This window comes from Pristiophorus japonicus, chromosome 16 (genome assembly GCF_044704955.1).
Source record: "Pristiophorus japonicus isolate sPriJap1 chromosome 16, sPriJap1.hap1, whole genome shotgun sequence".
Taxonomy (NCBI): domain Eukaryota; kingdom Metazoa; phylum Chordata; class Chondrichthyes; family Pristiophoridae; genus Pristiophorus; species Pristiophorus japonicus.
The window spans coordinates 132,687,673-132,710,252 of record NC_091992.1 but is presented as its reverse complement, the minus strand read 5'-3'; the positions used below and the strand labels follow the sequence as shown (position 1 = coordinate 132,710,252).

The window sequence follows — 22,580 nt, the reverse complement described above, 5'->3', positions numbered from 1 at the left end:
GTAGCTCAAATATACGTTCCTATTAGAAACATAGAAAATAGGTGCAGGATTAGGCCATTCAGCCCTTCAAGCATGTACCACCATTCAATAAGATCATGGCTGATCATTCAACCTCAGTACCCCTTTCCTGCTTTCTCGCCATACCCCTTGATCCCTTTGGCTGTAAGGGCCATATTTAACTCCCTTTTGAATATATCCAATGAACTGGCATCAACAACTCTCTGCGGCAAAGAATTCCACAGGTTAACCACTCAGTGAAGAAGTTTCTCCTCATCTCGATCCTAAATGGCTTACCTCTTATTCTTAGACTGTGACCCCTGATTCTGGAACACCCCAGCAACGGGAACATTCTTCCTGCCTCTAACCTGTCCAACCCCTCAGAATTTTGTGTGTTTCTATGAGATCCCCTCTCATTCTTCTAAACTCCAGTGGATACAATCCCAGTTGATCCAGTCTCTTCTCATATGTCAGTCCTGCCATCCCAGGAATCAATCTGGTGAACCTTCGCTGTACTCCCTCAATAGCAAGAATGTCCTTCCTCAGATTAGGAGACCAAAACTGCACACAATATTCCAGGTGTGGCCTCACCAAGGCCCTGTACAACTGTAGTAAGACCTCCCTGCTCCTATACTCAAATCCTCTCACTATGAAGGCCAACATGCCATTTGCCTTCTTCACCGCCTGTTGTACCTGCATGCCAACTTTCAATGACTGATGTACCATGACATCCAGGTCTCGTTGCACCTCCCTTTTTCCTAATCTGTCACCATTCAGATAATATTCTGTCATCCTGTTTTTGCCACCAAAGTGGATAACCTCACATTTATCCACATTATGGCCCCAAGTTTCGCCATGATTTGCTCCTGATTTTTAGGAGCAACTGGTGTAGAACGGAGTATCTTAGAAATCGGAATTCTTGCCATTTAGTTTGCTCCAGTTCTAGTCAATTAGAACAGTTTCACTTTGAAACAGAATTTTTTTTTCAAAAGGGGGCGTGTCCGGCCACTTGCGCCTGTTTTCAAAGTTTCGTCAGTGAAAACTTACTCCAAACTAACGTAGAATGGAGTAAGTGAAGATTTTTGTACGCTCGAAAAAACCATGTCTACACTTTAGAAAATCAGGCATAGGTTACAAATCAGGCTTAGGGAATGGTGGGGGGGGGGGGGGGGGGGTTTAAAGGGAAGTTTACAAACATTAGACACTTCAGTTTTACAAATAAAGAGCCATTATCAATAATAAATGATAAAAACATCAATAAATCAACTAATAAATTAATCAAAAAAAAATAAGAAATAATTTTTTTTTTTAAATCAATAAATATAACATTTTCTATTTACCGACTGCAGCACCGGGAGCCCTCCAACAGCGTGCTGGGATGCCCCCCAGTGTGTCTCTGTCTCTGTCTGTCTGTGTCTCTCATTCGCTGTCTGTCAGTGTCTGTGTTTCGGACAGCAAGGGGAGGGGGAGGAGGAGAAAGGGGGCGGGGAGGAAGGGGGGGGGGAAGAAAAGGGGGGGAATGAAAAGGGGGGGGGAAGAAATGGGGGGGAAGAAAAGGGGGGGGAAGAAAAGGGGGGGAAGAAAAGGGGGGGAAGAAAAGGGGGGGAAGAAAAGGGGGGAAGAAAAGGGGGGGAAGAAAAGGGGGGGAAGAAAAGGGGGGGAAGAAAAGGGGGGGAAGAAAAGGGGGGGAAGAAAAGGGGGGGAAGAAAAGGGGGGGGAAGAAAAGGGGGGGAAGAAAAGGGGGGGAAGAAAAGGGGGGGAAGAAAAGGGGGGGAAGAAAAGGGGGGGAAGAAAAGGGGGGGAAGAAAAGGGGGGGAAGAAAAGGGGGGGAAGAAAAGGGGGGAAGAAAAGGGGGGGAAGAAAAGGGGGGGGAAGAAAAGGGGGGGGAAGAAAAGGGGGGGGAAGAAAAGGGGGGGGGAAGAAAAGGGGGGGGAAGAAGAAAGGAGATGGGGGGGTGGGGGGAGAGAAAGGAGATGGGGAGGGGGGGGGAGAAGAGAAAGGAGATGGGGAGGGGGGGGGGGGAAGAGAAAGGAGATGGGGAGGGGGGGGGGGGGGGGAGAAGAGAAAGGAGATGGGGAGGGGGGGGGGAGAAGAGAAAGGAGATGGGGAGGGGGGGGGGAAGAGAAAGGAGATGGGGGGGGGGGGAAGAGAAAGGAGATGGGGGGGGGGGGGGGAGCGGGAGTCGGGATCAGGTCCGGTCCGGAGGCGGGAGTCGGGGTTGGTCCAGGGGCAGGGGGGGGAGAAGAGCGGGAGTCGGGTCGGGGCTGGGGGGGGGGGGGGGGGGGAAAAGAGAGTCGTGTCGGGGTCGGGTCTGGAGGCGGGAAGCAGGAGTTGAGTCGGGTCGGGAGGAAGCAGGAGCTGGCCGTGGGAGGAGCCTTATTCACGCAGCCCCGGTGAGTCCATTCGGCCAGGGCTGGGGGCTGTGTGCTTCGGTCCCTCCCACACAGTTTTGGACGCCTGGAGCTACTGCACATGCGCGCCCACTGTAGCGCGCATGTGCAAAGGTCCCGGCACTGTTTTCAGTGCAGGGACCTAGCTCCGCTCCCTACAGCTCGTGCTGCGTTGTGCCGAGGGCCAGCAGGGAGGTGGAGAATCTGGAATTTTTTTTAGGCGCACTTTGTGGCGCGAAAAATTGGCGTCCAGGTCGGGACTGCGCCGTTCTAGGCGCGGCTTGAAACTTGGGCCCTATACTGCATCTGCTATGCATTTTCCCACTCACCTAACCTGTCCAAGTCACCCTGCAGTCTCTTAGCATCCTCCTCACAGCTCACACCGCCACCCAGCTTAGTGTCATCTGCAAACTTGGAGATATTACATTTAATTCCTTCATTCAAATCATTGATGTATATTGTAAATAGCCGGGGTCCCAACACTGAACCCTGCGGCACCCCACTGGTCACTGCCTGCCATTCTGAAAATGACCCATTTATCCCGTCTCTCTGCTTCCTGTCTGCCAACCAGTTCTCTATCCACGTCAGTACATTACCCCCAATACCATGTGCTTTGATTTTGCAAACTAATCTCTTGTGTGGGACCTTGTCAAAAGCCTTTTAAAAGTCCAAATACACCACATCCACTGGTTCTCCCTTGTCCACTCTAATAGTTACATCCTCAAAAAATTCTAGGAGATTTGTCAAGCGTGATTTCCCCTTCATAAATCCATGCTGACTTGGACCGATCCTGTCACTGCTTTCCAAATGCGCTGCTATTACATCTTTAATAATTGATTCCAACATTTTCCCCACCACCGATGTCAGGCTAACCGGTCTATAATTACCCGTTTTCTCTCTCCCTCCTTTTTTAAAAAGTGGTGTTACATTAGCTATCCTCCAGTCCATAGGAACTGAACCAGAGTCAAGAGAATGTTGAAAAATGATCGCCAATGCATCCACTATTTCTTGGCCCACTTCCTTCAGTACTCTGGGATGCAGCCTATTGGACCCTGGGGATTTATCGGCCTTCAATCCCATCAATTTCCCTAACACAATTTCCTAAGAAGGATTTGCTTCAGTTCCTCCTTTTCACTCGACCCTCGAACCGCTAGTATTTCCGGAAGGTTATTTGTGTTTTCCTTAGTGAAGACAGATCCAAAGTATTTATTCAATTGGTCTGCTATTTCTTTGTTCCCCATTTATAAATTCACCTGATTCTGGCTGCAAAGAACCTACGTTGGTCTTCACTAATCTTTTTTTCTTCACATATCTATAGAAGCTTTTGCAGTCAGTTTTAACGTTTCCTGCAAGCTTCCTCTCGTACTCTATTTTCCCCCTCCTAATTAAACCCTTTGTCCTCCTCTGCTGAATTCTAAATTTCTCCCAGTCCTCAGGTTTGCTGCTTTTTCTGGCCAATTTATATGCCTCTTCCTTGGATTTAACACTGTCCCCAATTTCCCTTGTTAACCACAGTTGAGCCACCTTCCCTGTTTTATTTTTACTCCAGACAGGGATGTACAATTGTTGAAGTTCATCCATGTAATCTATCAATGTCTGCCATTGCCTATCCACTGTCAACCCTTTAAGTATCATTTTCCAGTCTATCCTAGCCACTTCACGTCTCATACCATCGAAATTACCTTTCCTTAAGTTCAGGACTCTAGTCTCTGAATTAACAGTGTCACTCCCCATCTTAATAAAGAATTCTACCATATTATGGTCACTCTTCCCCAAAGGGCCTCGCACAACAAGATTGCTAATTGGTCCTCTCTCATTACACAACACCCAGTCTAGGGTGGCCAGCTCTCTATAGTTGGTTCCTTGACATATTGGTCTAGAAAGCCATCCCTAATACACTCCAGGAAATCCTCCTCCACAGCATTGCTACCAGCTTGGTTAGCCCAATCTATATGTAGATTAAAGTCGCCCATGATAACTGCTGTACCTTTATTGCACACATCCCTAATTTCATGTTTGATGCCATCCCCAACCTCACTACTACTGTTTGGTGGTCTGTACACAACTCCCACAGCGTTTTCTGCCCTTTGGTATTCCGCAGCTCTACCCACACATCATCCAAGCTAATGTCCTTTCTTACTATTGTATTAATTTCCTCTTTAACCAGCAACGCTACCCCACCTCCTTTTCCTTTCTGTCTATCCTACCTGAATGTTGAGTTCCCAGCCTTGGTCACCCTGGAGCTATATATCCATTATCCCAATTATATCATAATCGTTAATAGCTGCCTGCGCAGTTAATTCATCCACCTTAGTATGAATACTCCTCACATTGAGGCACAGAGCCTTCAGGCTTGTCTTTTTAACACTCTTTGTTCCTTTAGAATTTTGCTGTAATGTGGCCCTTTTTGATTTTTGCCTTGGGTTTCTCTGCCCTCCACTTTTACTATTCTTTCTATCTTTTGCTTCTGCCCCCATTTTATTTCCCTCTGTCTCCCTGCATAGTTTCCCGCCCCCCTGCCATATTAGTTTAACCCCTCCCCAACAGCACTAGCAAACACTCCCCCTTGGACATTGGTTTCGGTCCTGCCCAGGTGGAGACCGTCTGGTTTGTACTGGTCCCACCTTCCCCAGAACCGGTTCCAACGTCCCAGGAATTTGAATCCCTCCCTCTTGCACCACTCCTCAAGCCATGTATTCATCTGAGCTATCCTGCAATTCCTACTCTGACTTGCACGTGGCACTGGGAGCAATCCTGAGATTACTACCTTTGAGGTCCTACTTTTTAATTTAACTCCTAGCTCTCTAAATTCAGCTTGTAGCACCTCATCCCTTAATCTCAGGACCCTCACAATCCAAACAGGACAAAACCAACTAAGAAGAAACACAAGCATAAATATGAATGAGTTGCCGGGGCATCAAGGGCTGGATTGCCAGGGACCAGGGCTATATGTGACCCGAGGGCTGCAGTTTGAACATTCCTGCCGTGGACCAATAAAATATCCAAACAGCCTAAAAGATAAACACAATTACGTCCGTCTTTAAGACTTTTAAAATGTACCGCTACCTCTTAGTGACCAACTGTATTTAATAAAAACATGAAAAAACTAACTGGAAAGAGGATTTCATACTTGGATGAGGAATTGTACATGGAATGAATGTGAAGTGTTTGAGTACATTGGAGGTTTGATCACCTCATGTCCAGAGCTTTGTGGGCAGATACTGTTGAGAAATGGTAGTCCCATTTATTTTTTTTTAATGACAGAGCTAATCCACACAATTACAGACCAGTTAGCTTAACGTCTGTGGTACAGAAAAGTTTAGAGTCATTAATGAAGGATGAAATGATCATATCTCGAGAGAAAATAGTTAGAAGTTGCAAGCAGGAATTTCAAAAGGAACGATCGCTCTTGGACAGAATCTGTGAATATAGAATATAAAAGCCAAGAGGTAATTGTGCGCTTACATAAATCCTTCAGATCTCAGTTAAGAGTATTGGGCTCCTGTTAAAGGAAGGACGATGAGGCTTTGGGGAGTGTACAACCCAGATTCATGAGGGTACTGCCTGGTTATGAGGAAATACAAAGAATTGAAAAATGAGTTCCTTTTTCATTTCACAGATTATAGGGGAATATGCTAGAAGTGCTTAAAATGCTGAAAGGATGGAACAGGGTAGGTGTTTCCAGTAGGTGAGAGGGTCAAGAATGAGAAGCCACAGGTACAAGTTTAAATGTAAAAGATTTGGAACAGAGAACAAGAGAAACCTTTCGAGAGAGTTAAAGGGGCTGCAGGAACAGAGAGACCTGGGGTTCACATACACAAATCTTTGTAGGTGGTAGGTCATGTTGTTTAAAAAAGCACACGGGATCCTTGGCTTTATAAATAGAGGCAGAGAGTGCAAAAGCAAAGAAGTTATAGTAAACCTTTGTGAATTAGGATAGGCCACAGCTGGGGTAGTGCATCCAACTCGGAGCACCACACTTTAGGAAAGATGTCACGGTCTTAGAGAGGATGCTGAGGAGACTTAGTAGAATGGTTCCAGGGCTGAGGGGCTTCAGTTATGCGGAGAGACTAGAGAAGTTGGGGTTGTTCTCAGAGCAGAGCAGGTTAAGAAGAGATTTAATAAAGGTTTTCAAAGTTATGAAGATTTTCGATAGATAGGGAGAAACGGTTTCCACGAGCAGGAGGGGCGGTAACCAGAGGATACAGATTTAAGATAATTGCTAAAAACCTGGGGAGCTGTACTGTTTAATTCTAGGAGTTGTGAAATTCACTTCCTGGGAATCGGTAAATGTAATTACTACCAATGTACCCGCTCCCATACAGGCCGGTTTCTCGCACACGGTTTAAAGGGGCCGCACACCCAAAAATAAATTAGAGGGAACATTGATTACAACTATATGCTTGCACAGAGGGTAAACTCCAACACGGATTGTTTCTGATCATTCAAATTAAACTGCAGAAACAGCGCAGAAACAGCACAGAACTGTGGCAAGTTAGTGCTGAAAAACTCCAAATCAAGGAGTGCCCTGTAAACTTTAACAAAACATTATTTGAACTGCGTCCACTTCCCATACTACATTCAAAATAGCACCATGCTCAAAGGGAAGCTTGAACATTCTCTTTTTAAAAAAAAAGTAGCACACTGAGAAGGAAGGAGGTTTTTGTGTGCAATCTTCTACAAAACTTGGCAAGGAAATAATGGATCTTAACGAGAGGCACTTGTCTGAGCATGGGTGCTGAAAATGAAGTTCACAGACCATTTCAATCTGTGACTTATGAAACAGCAAGTAGACAATACACAGTAAGCATCAACACTGGTTTCCCCCTTCAGTACAAGAATCTGTCGATCAGTTCTGTTCAAAAAGGATAATCTTGATCAAAATTCCTGGAAGATCTATCAGCTGATCCCCAAATCAATCACACTCTTGCAAGCATTTCTCAGTCTTAGTCCAAGGTTCATGTACTACCTGTATTACATCTTTGACAACAGACCTCAATTCAAAAAACCGACAACAGCCTTTTCTTAAAACTGCAATCTTCCCCAATGGCTTCCTGTGTGAAAGATAGCCTGGTATAATATTAAGTCATATAGACAAAAAGGTCCGAAGTCAGATTTGTGGCCTGTCCCAAGTTAGCTAATCTCAGGTTTACCAGCAGTGGAGGTGCCACATTGGGTCTCGGGCACTCTGGGCTGAGAAACAAGAGAGTTACAACTCATGATCACAAATTACTCTGGTGGAAAATTGCACACAAGGAAATCCAGTGAGAAAAAGACTTGCATTTATATAGCGCCTTTCATGACCTCAGGACATCCCAAAGCACTTTTTTTTTTTAAAGTGGAGTCACTGTGGTAATGTAGGAAACATGGCAGCCAATTTGCACACAGCAAGCTCCCACAAATAGCAATGTAATAATGACCATTGATGAGGGATAAATATTGGCCAGGACACCTGGGAGAATTCCCTTGCTCTTTTTCGAAATAGTGCCATGGGATCTTTTACACATACCTGAGAGAGCAGATAGGGCCTCGGTTTAACGTCTCACCCGAAAGACAACAACTCCGACAGCTCAGCATTCCCTCAGCATTACACTGGAGTGTCAACCTAGATTTTTGTGTTCAAGTGTCTGGAGTGGAACTTGAACCCACAACCTTCTGAGTCAGAGGCAAGTGTGCTACAATACCGTCCACTGTCAAATGGCCTACTGACACACATACATGAAGAATGGCCCCATGGGCAAGGGAGAAGCTGGCACCCATGGAACTGTAAGCCAGCAAGAATCTGTGTCCAGAAATGGAGGGGAGAAAACTGTCCCACTGTCCATAAACAGTGGAAGGCATGTTTAATTACAATGCTATACAAAAGATCACTGTTTAAATTGGTATGTTAGTGTGACTTTAAATAGATGTCGGCTGTGTGCAGAAAGCCAGTTGAAGGTTATGGTATTTTTTTTGATAAACTCGTGATATTTTGTGATATGAACTTGTGACTGCCAATTTCCAGAATACCCAAGTCCATAAAGTTCACGCATGCCAACTAATAAAAAAAACTTGCTCAACATACAAACTGTACACTGGCACAGCTCCAGCATTTGAAATCGGTGAGTAAACAAGCATCATTATTGACAGATCTCCTGTTTACACAATGCCAGCTTACACTGGATTCAGCACAGGGTACCTATCTATACCTACTGTCCTGCAAACTCGCACTTTACTTTGGGTATCATTTCCATATTCTCAATTAAACTAGAGTGTGAAGTCTTAAAGTAGCACCTTTTGTTTCTAACCAATCCTATATGAATCAGATAGAAAGCACATATTTTCAATCGAAGTACTTCCCCACGCATTCCAAAAGCACAATGGCAGTAGTACAAACAAAGCTCCCCAACAGCCTGAACAAGCAGGGTTTTATTACTGTGGCTGACAGACCAGCTTAACTGACAGCAGTTCAGAATATTAAACCTGAAACCATCTACTGTTACAACCTGTGCATAACCACATTCAGACTTCTGCTTCTCTGGTCTTTGTGTTCACTCCTGACAACACCCATCCCTACTCCCAGTCACAGCACAGACTAGTTGAAAGACCTTTGTTAGGTAGCCACCCATCTAAAACACAATTCTGCATTTTCCAACACAATCAAATTGCACACTTTGAAATGTGCAAATATATGACGCACTCCCAAGTAAGGCCATTATCCATTGCACATTTTCATTGCCTTAACTTTCAGGTCACGAGCGTGACAGGATAGGGAATAAGTTATTAAATGCGTGCAGGATAAGAGATGGGAGCGGATTATGAGGCAATAATCAAATCACGGCTTTTACAAAATGGGGTGAATTTTGTGCTCGAGGACATTAGTTCTACAAAGTGAAACATCAACATTTTGTTTTCAATAATTCTCCGGACCTCGAGTTGCCCAAATGTGCTGTGTCACAATTGTTTGTGCAACTGAGCAGCTTGCAAGGGTACTACAACCATGTGTGCGTTAGACACGTGTACACCAGACCAGGTAGGGATGAGCCAATTCCAACAATCCAGCAGCTTTTTCTGGTGCTCGCCCACAAATTCAATATCACAACTTTCCCTGGTGGGATCTGAAGTCTCCATCTCTGGATTACTGCTCCAGTATTATAACCACTACACTATCATACCCAGTGGGATTGTGGCGCAATTAATAGCAGTTTTCTGATGTGGACCAATGCCCAGGAGGCAGTGACTGAAATTGCCCAAACTCATTTCACACAGGAAGCGAAGGACTCTACAGGATTGCAGAGCGGAGGGCACTGGGACTATTTTGGACTCCTCTAGCAATGGGGTGGCATAGACAATATGGTCCATATGGCCTCCTTCTGTGCTGTAACTTCCAACAGAGGAGAAACTTCCTGGGCTGTATTTGAAAGTCCAGGACATGAAAAAAAGCCAGTGTTTAACCCAATGTAACATCCAGTCCTCCTCAATGGAGGATTCTGATGATGACATGAACCATGAGGACAAAGCCTGGTGATCCACATCTTATCCTGGCAGTTAGGAGATAACTGCATTTAACCAATATGCAGAAGCCACCATGTTAAACCTGCCAAGAGAAGGTACTAATTGAAGGCCAGGCACTGCGCTATAAGGAAGCTGACCTAGCTCATTCCTACCCACCTTCGAGCAGCCAGTTAGAGTAACATTGGCAGAGATCTGGGACTAGATTGCATTTTTCCCAGCTTTCCTGCCAATAGTGTAATTGGGGCATGGAGAGGGGAGGATTTTTAAAAAAAGCACCTATAATTGTGCCACAAATATAAACCTTCAAAACTGAAATGTAGAATATAAAACGTGAAAGCATCAAACATTAGTTCCAAACTGAATTTTTCTTGATCAACTCCTAACGAAATCACTTTTAAATCCATGTTACCCACAGAATGAATGGGGGCACAGTTGAAAAGTGGATTGCTGGCTGGGATTTGAGCTTCCCTCAGAATGTTTCCAAACACACATTCTTTAGTCAATTGAAGAATCCTCTTAAAAGTAGTAAAAGCTCTTTTGTAATCATTTTGAATCAAGTTTTTCTTAATCAGCTCACAATGTTAATTATTCACCGAAGCATCTTACAATAGCCAGGTTCTGCACCGAATGGCAAGAGGAAAAATGTCATGTGGTAAAATTCAGTGCTCAAAATATTAATAAGCTATAGTAGGAATAAGAGGATTGGCATGGCACCATAATTCCCCATTATCTCAATCCCAATCAGTTTGCAATTGTGAGGGAGTGCTGAGCAAAGGCCAAGTGCTTCTTTATAATCAGGAAAAGTAAAAAAAAATGTGCAGTCACAACAGGAGTGCTGTTGTGCGCATTCTGGCAATGGGTTTCGCCACCGCTTCAATGAAAGTGTGTGTGCGCACATTCCTCCACCCCAACCATGGATGGTTCATGACTCAGGTAGAGCCATCTGTCAGAAAATATTAAAGCTACACTATAACTACAGGCAAAATTAGCAAGTGCATTTCCAAGACACAAGAGACACTACTTGCCTTCTTTCAAGGTCCATTTAATTGAGCCGGTTTGTTTACTGACAGCGTGCAAGCTTCCATCCAGAGTTGATACAAATAGTAGCGTCTCGGGCAGCACTGTACTCGAACTTCCAAAGCACTGCAAGACACAAACATCAAAATATAAAACCACACCCAATAATGGTCTCCATTACTGTCGATCCCACTCTGTGGAAAACCAGTCAGGAGCAATATCCCAAGGGAACATCCCACATTAGCTTTCTTTTCCTCAATGTTCATATCTAAATCAAGACAAGACAAAATACACCCTCACGGGAAAGCATGAATATCAACTTTGATTACAGCACAGGTCTCCTATCTGGAAGTGACATGCTCCATCACAATAGCTACTATCTACTACTTTAGTATTTAAAAAGCTGGCAGGGAGAGGGTAGCTGTATCAGAGATGTATTTCCATGAATGGAGGTGAACCCACCCATTGTATAATTTGCATACGAACCACTCCATTTATAAAGCTAAAATCCAGTTCGAATTGAGGATGTAGCCTATCTGCATATTAGTTTTTCCCGAGAAAGGGCTAAAATTTGAGGTGCGGTTCATAGCCTCGGGGAATCTGAATAACCCTCAGTACAACATTCTATGGTTCCGCCAAGCAACTGTTCATTAGCAGCACTGCCAGTGATTTGGGAGGTCACAAATCCAGCCAATCGGCCTTGAAAGACTAAATGTGACGGGGGCGGGGGGGAGAGCCTAAGGCAGTGCAGGGAAACATTCTTAAACAGCTTATTTATGCTCAATTTGGTTTTCATTCACAAACTGGGTTGCCCAAATACAGAGGTTAAGATTAACAGATCACAACACTGTCATTTAGCTGAATATATTTTCCTTGGAAGTAAGGTGCTATAAAGAACCAGTTTAAATACATAGCAATGACTTTGAGCTCAACACAACGCTTTGTTCAATGAAACCGATCTTAGAAACACACCCACTTAAGCAGGGGTCATTTGCTTTCACAGTGAATTACATATAATACAAGCTCCTTCATTACTCTCACTTTGCCCAACACTGTCAGTATTGTACATTTAATCAAAGCAAACAATCTTGCAAAGTCTTTTCTGGTTGATTGTAGCACAAGACAAACCCATGAGATGTGGGAAGACACTGCTAAGCCTGTGCCACAGCTCTTCCACCATCGCTTCAGTGCTTTTACATCAGGATCAGAGCTTCAGCAGTAGCTGTGTCTCCCTTGGTACTGACTGCATTTCCCCAGCCAACATTCACACCCCTTGAAGTTCTAAATGCACACGCCTACAAAGGTTTGTTCCTGCTTGACAAAGTATACCAGTCGGGAAATCTATCCGGCAATTTGTGTCTTGCACAAGGGCAATATGGTTAAAGCAGCAGCTTCAACCTCCATCCCCTCCTCCCCAACAACCTAAATGCAACGGACATTGGAAAGATGCCCTGCATGCCCATGTTTGGCACAGACAGACATTACCAGATATATTTACATTTTTACTACACACCATGCTGCCCAGCACATTTTCTATTTCCAAGAATGAGGTAAGTCAAGTGGAACAAGTGTCAATAGGTGACCATTTAGGGAACAGTGATCAGAGTATCATACAGTTTAGATTAACTATGGAAAAAGACTGGGATGAGGGACTTCAGTTACGTGGATCGACTGGAGAAGCTCGAGAGGATTTGATCGAGGTATCAAAATCATGAGGGGTCTGGACAGAGTAGAGAGAGAGAAACTGTTCCCATTGGTGGAAGGGTCGAGAACCAGGGGAGACAGATTTAAGGTGATGGGCAAAAGAACCAAAGGCCGATACTGAGGACTGGGAGAAATTTAGAATTCAGCAGAGGAGGACAAAAGGTTTAATTAAGAGGGGGAAAATAGAGTACGAGAAGCTTGCCGGGAACATAAAAATTGACTGCAAAAGCTTCTATAGATATGTGAAGAGAAAAAGATTAGTGAAGACAAATGTAGGTCCCTTGCAGTCGGATTCAGGTGAATTTATAATGGGGAACAAAGAAATGGCAGACCAATTGAACAAATACTTTGGTTCTGTCCTCACTATGGAAGACACAAATAACCTTCTGGAAGTATTAGGGGACCGAGTGTCTAGTGAGAAGGAGGAACTGAAGGATATCCTTATTAGGCGGGAAATTGTGTTAGGGAAATTGATGGGATTGAAGGCTGATAAATCCCCAGGGCCTGATAGGCTGCATCCTAGAGTATTTAAGGAAGTGGCCTTAGAAATAGTGGATGCATTGGTGATCATTTTCTATCGACTCTGGATCAGTTCCTATGGACTGGAGCGTAGCTAATGTAACACCACTTTTTAAAAAGGGAGGGAGAGAGAAAGCGGTAATTATAGACCGGTTAGCCTGATCAGTAGTGGGGAAAATGCTGGAATCAATTATTAAGAATGAAATAGCAGCACATTTGGAAAGCAGTGACAGGATCGGTCCAAGTCAGCATGGATTTATGAAGGGGAAATCATGCTTGACAAATCTTCTGGAATTTTTTGAGGATGTAACTAGTAGAGTGGACAAGGGAGAACCAGTGGATGTGGTGTATTTGGACTTTCAAAAGGCTTTTGACAAGGTCCCACACAAGCGATTGGTGTGCAAAATCAAAGCACATGGTATTGGGGGTAATATACCGACGTGGATAGAGAACTGGTTGGCAGACAGGAAGCAGAGAGTCGGGATAAATGGGTCCTTTTCAGAATGGCAGGCAGTGACTAGTGGAGTGCCGCAGGGCTCAGTGCTGGGACCCCAGCTCTTTACAATATACATCAATGATTTGGATGAAGGAATTGAGTATAATATCTCCAAGTTTGCAGATGACACTAAACTGGATGGCGGTGTGAGCTGTGAGGGGGACGCTAAGAGGCTGCAGGGTGACTTGGACAGGTTAGGTGAGGGGGCAAATACATGGCAGATGCAGTATAATGTGAATAAATGTGAGGTTATCCACTTTGGGGGCAAAAACGCAAGACAGAATATTATCTGAATGGTGCCAGATTAGGAAAAGGGGAGGTGCAACGAGACCTGGGTGTCATGGTTCATCAGTCATTGAAAGTTGACAGGTACAGCAGGTGGTGAAGGCGGCAAATGGTATGTTGGCCTTCATAGCTAGGGGATTTGAATATAGGAGCAGGGAGGTCTTACTGCAGTTGTACAGGGCCTTGGTGAGGCCTCACCTGGAATATTGTGTTCAGTTTTGGACTCCTAATCTGAGGAAGGATGTTCTTGCTATTGAGGGAGTGCAGCGAAGTTTCACCAGACTGATTCCCGGGATAGCAGGACTGACATATGAGGAGAGACTGGATCAACTGGGCCTTTATACATTGGAGTTTAGAAGGATGAGAGGGGATCTCATAGAAACATAAGATTCTCACAGGACGGGACAGGTTAGATGCGGGTAGAATGTTCCCGATGTTGGGGAAGTCCAGAACCAGGGAACACAATCTTAGGATAAGGGGTAGGCCATATAGGACTGAGATAAGGAGAAACTTCTTCACTCAGAGTTGTTAACCTGTGGAATTCCCTGCTGCAGAGAGTTGTTGATGCCAGTTCATTGGATATATTCAAGAGGGAGATAGATATGGCCCTTACGGCTAAGGGGGATCAAGGGGTATGGAGAGAAAGCAGGAAAGGGGTACTGAGGGAATGATCAGCCATGATCTTACTGAATGGTGGTGCAGGCTCGAAGGGCCGAATGGCCTACTCCTGCACCTATTTTCTATGTTTCTATGTTAAAAGAAAACTTTTTTTTAAACACAGCGAGTGGTTAGAATCTGGAATGCATCATCATCGTCATAGACAGTTCCTCGGAATCAAGGAAGACTTGCTTCCACTCTTAGCATGAGTCCTTAGGTGGCTGTATGGTCCAATACGAGAACCACAGTCTCTGTCACAGGTTGAACAAATAGTCGTTGAGGGAAAGGGTGGGTGGGGAGCCTGGTTTGCCGTACGCTCCTTCCACTGCCTGCGCAGATTTCTGCATGCTCTTGGCGACGATACTATAGGAGCTCAGCGGCCTCCCGAATGCACTTCCTTCACCTAGGGTGGTCTATGGTCAAGGACTCCTAGGTGTTAGTGGGGATGTCGCACTTTATCAGGGGAGGCTTTGAGGGTGCCCTTGTAATGTTTCCTCTGCCCGCCTTTGGCTCGTTTGCCGTGGACGAGCTCAGAGTAGAGCGCTTGCTTTGGGAGACTCGTGGCTGGCATGCGGACTATGTGGCCTGCCCAGCGGAGCTGATCAAGTGTGGTCAGTGCTTCAATGCTGGGGATGTTAGCCTGGAGAAAGCACATCTGGAACGCACTGTCTGAAAGGGTGGTGGAGGCAGATTCAAACACTGCTTTCAAAAGGGTGTTGGATAAGTGCCTGAAAGAAAACAAATGGCAGGGCTACGGGGAAAGGTCGGGAGAGTGGGACTGGCTGAAGTGCTCCTGCATCTGGATGCTGGAAATCTGAAATAAACACAGATAATGCTGGAAACACTCAGCAGCTCAGGCAAGCTTATCCTGGCCAATGCTCATCCCTCAACCAATATCACTAAAGCAAATTATCTGGTTATCACACCGCTGTTTGTGGGAGCTTACTGTGTGCAAATTGGCTGATGTATTTCCTATATTACAGCATTGATTACACTTTAAAAGTACATCATTGGCTGTAAAGTGCTTTGGAACATCGAGGTCGGGAACAGCGCTATATAAATGCATGTCTTCCTTAAAAATTGAAGTTAATTCATTCGACTAATAATGTCTGTGGCATTAACCAATAAGGTTTCCAGTGTAGTTGGAGCACCCGCAAAGCAAACTCAGTTACGCTCCGCCCAGGTCCAGCTTAGACTGTGGGAAACAGCAGTAACGTTAGCTCCTCTCCACTGGTGCACACACACAAACCAAGTAACCTGGTAGGAAAAATACATGCAGACTAATCCATTGAGCAGAGTAGTCAGCTTGACCCAAAGAAAACCCTATGCCTATGTACACAGCACTACTTCAGCAATTTAACCTAAAAGACTAAACCAAATGAAGCATCTTTTAAATGCAGATACCACACATCCAATGGGATACTTTATCCTAGTAACCGAGGATTCGGAAAGTGCGGATATATGTTAAAAATACTAATGACTAGTTACTGTGGATATATGCCAGATGGTAGCGTGGAGTGAAACTAGCAGGGACAGCTCGAGATAAGCAACACTGTACAGCTGTTCCCTTTCTCATTCTGTACCTCTTGCAGTGCTCATGTTTGGTGTATGGGACTTACCATTCACAGTACCTCCTTTTCTCCATACTCATTACACCTTACTCTACAAAACAAACTACACCAGAGACCAGGTAGGCAGAGGAAACGTTTCAAGGACACCCTCAAAGCCTCCCTGATAAAGTGCCGGTTCTCTCTGATCAACTCATTTGTCCAAATGCTCAGTTGCTCTGTCCCTAATAAGAGATTCTAGTAAATTCCCCACAACTGACGTTAAACTAATAGGCCTATAATTTCCTAGTTCATCTCTCTTACCCTTCTTAAATAGTGAAGTGACATTGGCAATTTTCCAACACCTGGGAATCCCTGGCCAAAGACCGCCCTAAGTGGAGGAATAGCATCCGGGAGGACGCTGAGCACCTAGAGTCTCATCGCTGAGAGCATGCAGAAAACAAGTGCAGACAGCAGAAGGAACGTGCAGCAAACCAGTCCCACCCACCCCTTCCTTCAACGACTATCTGTCCCACCTGTGGCAGGGACTGTAATTCCCTATTGGACTGTTCAGCCATCTGAGAACTCAGAGTAGAAGCAAGTTTTCCTCGATTTCGAGGGACTGCCGATGATAATGAGACACCAACATCCCAGACAGTTCTGTCCGAGTAACAAAAGCATTTTCATCAAGTGGTAAAGAAAAAATAACACAGGAGGCATGGAAGAATTTACAATAAAAACCTTTTACTGAATGTTATAAACTGAAGTGTACCATTCTACACCAGGCAGGTGAAAAGGTTTTTTTTTTAAAAAAACTCTAGTTTTCTACAGTGAGGACAATTATTGACAAAGCTGCATTGACAGGAAATCTCTTGCTTTGTTTGCATTGTCCAATTGTGTCATCAACAGTTAAACTGAACTTTGTACTAAATGCAGTAGATGAACCTGAATGGCAAATGAACAGGTAGTTTAAATAGCCAAAAATGGTCTAGGTGTAAAAAAAAAAAAAATTTATGCACCTTAGCGGCACATTGCAACATTCCGGAGGTACAGAAATTCTCAAGATGGCTGCCAGCAGAAATGAAGTAGACATAACGATTAACAAAGAATGAAATATGTCAAAGTGAATTAGCAAACCAAATGCATCAAAGCACAAGATCGACATTTTTTAGAAATCATTTCTAACACTAACATTGTTAACCCCTTCCTATCATCACTGTTTTACAAATACATTGAGAAACTGCTTTTATTTCCACAGTTAATTCAATCAAGGAATTGAAACCATGTTATAAATCATCCAACAGCAAAACGGAACACCTTCTGAACCCAACGGTTGGAAAACCATTGTTGCATCCTGTCATTCAGAAAATCAAATGCTGCAACAGGATCTGAATCAGCTATGTACCTGGCAAGATAAAATCTAATGCTCAAATGTAAAGCATTGTACATCATTCAGAGAGCTGTGCATCATAAGTGGTCAGGCCACACTAAGGGAAATCCTTATTAGTCAGGAAATGGTGTTAGGGAAATTGAAGGGACTGAAGGCCGATAAATCCCCAGGGTCCGATAGTCTGCATCCCAGAGTACTTAAGGAAGTGGCCCTAGAAATAATGGATGCATTGGTGATCATTTTCCAACAGTCTATGGACTCTGGATCAGTTCCTATGGATTGGAGGGTAGCTAATGTAACACCACTTTTTAAAAAAGGAGGGAGAGAGAAAACAGGGAATTGTAGACTGGTTAGCCTGACATCAGTAGTGGGAAAAATGTTGGAATCAATTATTAAAGATGTAATAGCAGCGCATTTGGAAAGCAGTGACAAGATCGGTCCAAGTCAGCATGGATTTGATTTATGAAAGGGAAATCATACTTGACAAATCTTCGAGTTTTTTGAGTATGTAACCAGTAGAGTGGACAAGGGAGAACCAGTGGATGTGGTGTATTTAGACTTTCAAAAGGCTTTTGACAAGGTCCCACACAAGAGATTAGTGTGCAAAATTAAGGTACATGGTATTAGGGTTAATGTATTGACATGGATAGAGAACTGGTTGGCAGACAGGAAGCAAAGAGTGGGAATAAACGGGTCCTTTTCAGAATGGCAGGCAGTGACAAGTGGGATGCCTCAGTGCTGGGACCCCAGCTATTTACAATATACATTAATGATTTAGATGAAGGAATTGAATGAAATATCTCCAAGTTTGCAAATGACACTAAGCTGGGTGGCAGTGCGAGCTGCGAGGAGGATGCTAGGAGGCTGCAAGAGGACTTGGACAAATTAGGTGAATGGGCAAATGTATGGCAAATGCAGTATAATGTGGATAAGTGTATGTTATTCACTTTGGTGGCAAAAACAGGAAGGCAGATTATCTGAATGGTGACAGATTAGGAAAAGGGGAGGTGCAATGAGACCTGGGTGTCATGGTACATCAGTCATTGAAGGTAGGCATGCAGGTACAGCAGGCAGTAAAGAAAGTAAATGGCATGCTGGCCTTCATAGCGAGGGGATTTGAGTATAGGAATCGGGAGGTCTTACTGTAGTTGTATAGGGCCTTGGTGAGACCACACCTTCAGTATTGTGTGCAGTTTTGGTCTCCTAAGCTGAGGAAGGACATTCTTGCTATTGAAGGAGTGCAGCAAAGGTTCACCAGACTGATTCCCGGGATGGCAGGATTGACATATGAAGAAAGACTGGGCCTTTATACATTGGAGTTTAGAAGGATAAGAGGGGATCTCATAGAAACATATAAGATTCTGACGGGACGGGACAGGTTAGATGCGGGTAGAATGTTCCCGATGTTGGGGAAGTCCAGAACCAGGGAACACAGTCTTAGGATAAGGGGTAGGCCATTTAGGACCGAGATGAGGAGAAACTTCTTCACTCAAGAGAATTGTGAACCCGTGGAATTCTCTACCACAGAAAGTTGTTGAGGCCAGTTTGTTAGATATATTCAAAAGGGAGTTAGATGTGGCCCTTACGGCTAAAGGGATGAAGGGGAATGGAGAGAAAACAGGAATGAGGTACTGAAGTTGCATGATCATATTAAATGGTGGTACAGGTTCGAAGGGCTGAATGGCCTACTCCTGCACTTATTTTCTATGTTTCTACTGCGCACAGTTCTGGTCTCCATACTGTAAAAAGGACAGAGAAGCACTGGATTCGATTTAAATTAGTGAAAAGTAAAATTTTTAAAAAATGTTTTGGAAAAACTCTTTCACTCAGTGTTAAATGGTTGGTATACTGTACCAGGCAGGTCTTGACAGAAATATTAGGAAATTCAAAATGAAGTTGGAGAGATCTGTTCTGATCAGCATCAGAAAATATTTGCTGACAGTATTTTTCCCCTCACACACGAGATTTCTGTGCTGCCACTTCTATGGTCTGAGATGGCAGGCACATCAAATACAACTATTTCTCATCAATACCAGCCATTGTGTTGTATCAGACCACTAACTCAAGTATGGACATCGTTTAGACCGGCAATTACTTGTTTCAGTTCTATGCATTGCGATTTTGAAAAAGTAGCTAACATATGGCCCTATCAGTAAACTCGATTGCCAAATGAGCATTGTAATCTGTGCAATCACTTCACATCTTAGTGCTAGGCAGTAGCCAATCTCAAATGGGTACTAAATGCAATATTGAACCCAGATTATATACACTCCCATTATATATTTGTTAACTTCATTCACAAGATGTGGGCACCGCTGGCAAGGCCAGCACTTACTGCCCATCCTTAAATGCCCACGAGAAGGTGGTGGTGAGGACAGTTAAGAGTCAACCATACTGCTTTGGGTCTGCAATCACATACAGGCCGGACCGGGTAAGGATGGCAGATTCCCTGAAGGACATTCGTGACACTACACCAGACTGGTGTTTGTAACAACAATCCAGTGGTTACATGGTCACCATTACTGATATTAGCTTTTTATTCCAGATTTATTTAGTTGACGAGGTGGGATTTGATCGTTTGTCTCCGGATTGGTCCAGGCCTCGTCCAGTAACAGCACCACTGAGCTACCGTTCCTGTAAATGATGAAAGTCGTACTGTTTATCAATTGACACAAGGAACAAACTTCAGTTTTATATAGCTCCTTTCACATCCATAGCATGCCCCAAAGTGCTTTGCACACAATTTGTTCCTTTTGAAATGCAGTCTTGTTTTGTAGGCAAACACAGCAAGCAATTTGAACACAAGATCCCACCAAACAGCCTCCCAAATTTTATTAATTTAAATGTAATCCTTGTTAATCTTTTTTGCACTTTCTCCAGTACTTCTATCCTTTTTATAGTATGGACACCAGAACTGAGTACAGTAGTGTGGCCTAACCACTTATGATGCAGCATTGCGGTAAAATTATTGCTGTTTGTGTGTGATATTGATAGGAAGGAGGGGCACACCTTCAATTGACTTACACATTTTTAGTGAAACAGATTGCATCACTTACCCTGGATACTACCTTAAAACAAAATTCCTGGTCGCAATAGAAGCTAATTTTCCCATTCAGACAAATCAACCTGCCCTTTCCCTCGCCATTCTCAATTGCAAAGCGATCATTAATCTGGTTCCAGTTGTCACTCCTGGTACTCTCCACACCAAGCCCTGGTCTCTACCTTCTCACTGGTCTGCCTCTGTATCTGGTAAATAAATGCATCTGATCACTCGCTGCAGATTTCCCAGATCCTCACACTCATCTGGTTCCTGCCGTTTGATGGCTTGAATTCATTCTATTCACTTTGTTGAACATACAAGTCTCCTATTGATAGGATCCAGAAATTTGACAGTTTGTTGGAAATAAATTAGAATTTTTTAACAAAAATAAAAAAGATTAATCTGGTATTAGTAGCCTTTCCACAGAATGATAGAACTAGCAGCAGAGGAGGTGGTAACGTGGCAGATCATGCCTCTTCCAGCACTAACTGCTAGTTGAAACACGTATTGTGCCAGTGCTAATTTCACACTGAAGCGACTTACATCATCATCATCATCATAGGCAGTCCCTCAGAAGCGAGGAAGACGTGCTTCCACTCTTAACATGCGTTCTTAGGCGACTGAACAGTCCAATACGAGAACCACAGTCCCTGTCACAGGTGGGACAGATAGTCGTTGAAGGAAAGGGTGGGTGGGACTGGTTTGCCGCACGCTCCTTCCGCTGCCTGCGCTTGATTTCTGCATGCTCTTGGCGACGAGACTCAAGGAGCTCAGCGCCCTCCCGGATGCACTTCCTCCACTTGGGGCGGTCTTTGGCCAGAGACTCCTAGGTGTACAAAACTACAGGACCAATGGGAACCTGTTCAACCTTCACCGTCTCCAGGCCAGATCCAAGACCACCCCAACCTCGGTCGTCGAGCTACGGTACACGAACAACGTCTGCGCACACACAGAGGCTGAACTCCAGGACATAGTCAACGTATTTACTGAGGCGTACAAAAGCATGGGCCTTACACTAAACATCAGTAAGACAAAGGTCCTCGACCAGCCTGTCCTCGCCGCAGCCCTGGACAACTGGACCACTTCCCTTATCTAGAGAGCCTCCTATCAACAAGAACAGGCATTGACGACGAGATCCAACACCGCCTCCAGTGCGCCAATGCAGCCTTTGGCCACCTGAGCAAAAGAGTGTTTGAAGACCAGGCTCTCAAAACTGTCACCGAGCTCATGGTCTACAGGGCTGTAGTAATACCTGCCCTCTTGTATGGCTCAGAAACATGTACCATGTACAGAGCGACCCACATCATGCCTATGTTAGCTCCGTATCGAAGCTTTGTACCTGTGCTACTGCTGACGCCACATTAGATGCTTTCCCATTTGTGCTCTTTTCTGCAGCCACTTGTGCGTTAAATCCAACAGCTCAGTTTTGTCTGCAAGAGTTGGAGATATACAGATCAGTCCGTATGAAAGCTTCAATGAAGGACCTCATCCCATCTTCCCCATGAACTTGTTGGGCATTTCCTGCTTTTACTTAAAATTTCCAGCAATTGTAGTTTCTCTTTTTTACTCGTATGAACCACAGTCATGAATGGAGTGATGGGCATTTTTTGTGACAAGCATTTGTGATGGAAGGAAATGCACAATGCTCAGCGTGGCCCCCCCTGCAAACAATACAAGTCTACAATAATGATTGCAGTAAAAGAACCATTGTAATGATGTATGACAATTAGACCATTGTGGCTGGTATCAATCAGTAGGTTTTCAGATGAAGAGTCAATCTATGCAAATATTAAATAATAAAAACAGCAGCGTTTACAGAACTAAAGCGAAGGGTGCAAAATGGTCCCATGAAAAGGCAGAAAATGATAGTTGACATCGGAGTTAGCGTATGGCATTGCGTCTCCACTTCTCTCAGTACAAGTCATCAATGAAGGGTTTATTCAGCAAGAACAAACTCAAAAACAGACCACTTACTACTATAAAGCAGAGACACGGGTCTCAAGCCAAGTTGTCACGAGGCTTGGAACCCAAATCTCCTTCAAAG

The 22,580-nt window shown here is 44.2% G+C and overlaps 1 protein-coding gene across 3 annotated transcripts in view; it reads right to left on the bottom strand.

Annotated features, from left to right (window-relative positions):
• ern1 (endoplasmic reticulum to nucleus signaling 1) overlaps positions 1–22,580 on the bottom strand; it is a 120,210-nt gene that overhangs the window by 84,120 nt on the left and 13,510 nt on the right. For all 3 annotated transcript variants that reach the window (XR_011587322.1, XR_011587323.1, XM_070857909.1), the window contains exon 2: positions 10,907–11,024. Coding sequence is in view for 1 of the 3 variants with exons in the window: in XM_070857909.1 (XP_070714010.1) it covers positions 10,907–11,024 (118 nt within the window). In the remaining 2 variants the exon portion in view is untranslated. The remainder of the gene's footprint in view (positions 1–10,906; positions 11,025–22,580) is intronic.